The sequence below is a fragment of the Suricata suricatta genome, chromosome 9, assembly GCF_006229205.1.
Source record: "Suricata suricatta isolate VVHF042 chromosome 9, meerkat_22Aug2017_6uvM2_HiC, whole genome shotgun sequence".
NCBI classification, from domain to species: domain Eukaryota; kingdom Metazoa; phylum Chordata; class Mammalia; order Carnivora; family Herpestidae; genus Suricata; species Suricata suricatta.
In genome coordinates, this window is record NC_043708.1 from 682,679 (window position 1) to 684,157 (window position 1,479).

General features: G+C 66.5%; 1 protein-coding gene and 1 long non-coding RNA gene across 2 annotated transcripts in view; one reads left to right on the top strand and one right to left on the bottom strand.

The window, feature by feature from the left end:
• The window catches only part of ADSS1 (adenylosuccinate synthase 1), a 17,343-nt gene that overhangs the window by 5,442 nt on the left and 10,422 nt on the right, over positions 1–1,479 (bottom strand). Inside the window, exon 6 of the mRNA XM_029950765.1 lies at positions 479–564. Within this exon, the coding sequence (XP_029806625.1) occupies positions 479–564 (86 nt within the window). The remainder of the gene's footprint in view (positions 1–478; positions 565–1,479) is intronic.
• LOC115301446 lies at positions 198–1,438 on the top strand. Its single transcript, XR_003913119.1, has 3 exons — positions 198–282; positions 1,011–1,061; positions 1,370–1,438. It is a non-coding gene; the product is annotated as an uncharacterized LOC115301446 (long non-coding RNA).

Below are 1,479 nucleotides of genomic sequence, written 5' to 3' on the forward strand. Positions count from 1 at the left end.
CGCTTCCGGCTTCCGGCCCCTCCCCGCGGGCAGACACCTGCGCCGTGTCCGCTTCTGGGGCCCTGCTTCCTGCTTCGCGGACGCGGCTGCTGGGACATGAGCACGCGCACTGGATGACGCTCGCACCAAACCTGTTGCGAGCGTGAGCGCGCGCACTTGACGTTCTCCCCGAATCGGCCAGAGTCTGCCATTCATCCAGTCCCCTGTTGTGTGTTGCAGGCAATGGGGTGGTCGTCCACTTACCCGGCTTGTTTGAAGAGGCAGAAAAGAATGAGAAGAAAGGTGGGTCCGGTCTCCGGGCGCTCGCCCTGGCCCGGCTCTGGGGTGGGGGCTCCCGACGGGGCCGGGCCCCACCCGCCTCCTGCCGGCCTGGCCCGCGCAGAAAGCTGGACTTTGCTCAGGACGCAGAGAGCAGGGCAGCCTAAGGCCCCAAACTGGCTGTGGGCCTCAGTGTTTGTAAGGTGCTTTCACGACACACGGGACAGGTGGCCCTGGCGGTTCACTTCCAGGAAGTCAGGGAGGATTCCTGGGACCTGGAGTTCGATGGCGCCCCCCCAGCCAGGACTGGGGACCAATGGGAGGATGCAGAGAGGATGTGGTTTCCGGGGGCGGGGGAGGCAGGAGGCAGGCAGGAAGGGCTAGAGCCGGGCCGCCAGCCGGGTGCCTGGGCAATGGCACCCTGTGATGGTCCAGAGGCCACAGCCCTGACACCGGGATGGAGTCCGAGGAGGAAGCGTGTCTCCACCTCAGGGCACAAGTTCAGGGCAGGAGCCAGAAGGATCATCGAGAACTTAACCCTGGGACATGAGGGGCAGGAAGTCTCAGGACAGAGGCCCCGTGGGGAGACGAGGGGGGGCGTCCTGGGTGTGGGGGGGCAGATTCCCGGGCCCTCTGCAGGGAGAGGGGCCATGAGGGGAGGTCACACCTCCGGGGACCTCTGTGGACTCTTGCCCTGGGTGGGAGCTGGGCCAGCTGCCTGTGAAGGCTGACCGCCTGCCCCGGGGCCGCAGGTCTGAAGGACTGGGAGAAGAGGCTCATCATCTCTGACCGCGCCCACCTGGGTAAGCTCCACCCACCTGTCACGTGAGCCACGCCCCCCACGCTGTGGCCTCCGCCCCTGGAGGCGGAGCCCAGATAGCTCCAAGGGGCCTCCTCCGAGGACGCCAAAGTGGGTGGTGGGTCGGGATCACCGGTCCCGGTGGCAAATGGGGAAACTGAGCCCCGAGGACTGACGGTCACACGTGGGCAGAGACTAGATCCTAGTATGTCCCCTTTCAAACTGGACCACCCGTCCCGGGGGGCCTGGCGTGCGAAGGCGAGGCCCCTAACCCTGTGTGTGTCTCCCGGGGACCCTGGCCTGGCCGCGCAGTGTTCGACTTTCATCAGGCGGTCGACGGGCTGCAGGAAGTGCAACGCCAAGCCCAGGAGGGGAAGAAGTGAGTATCTCCAGGGGCTTTCGGGCCTGGGGGCTCTGGGGTG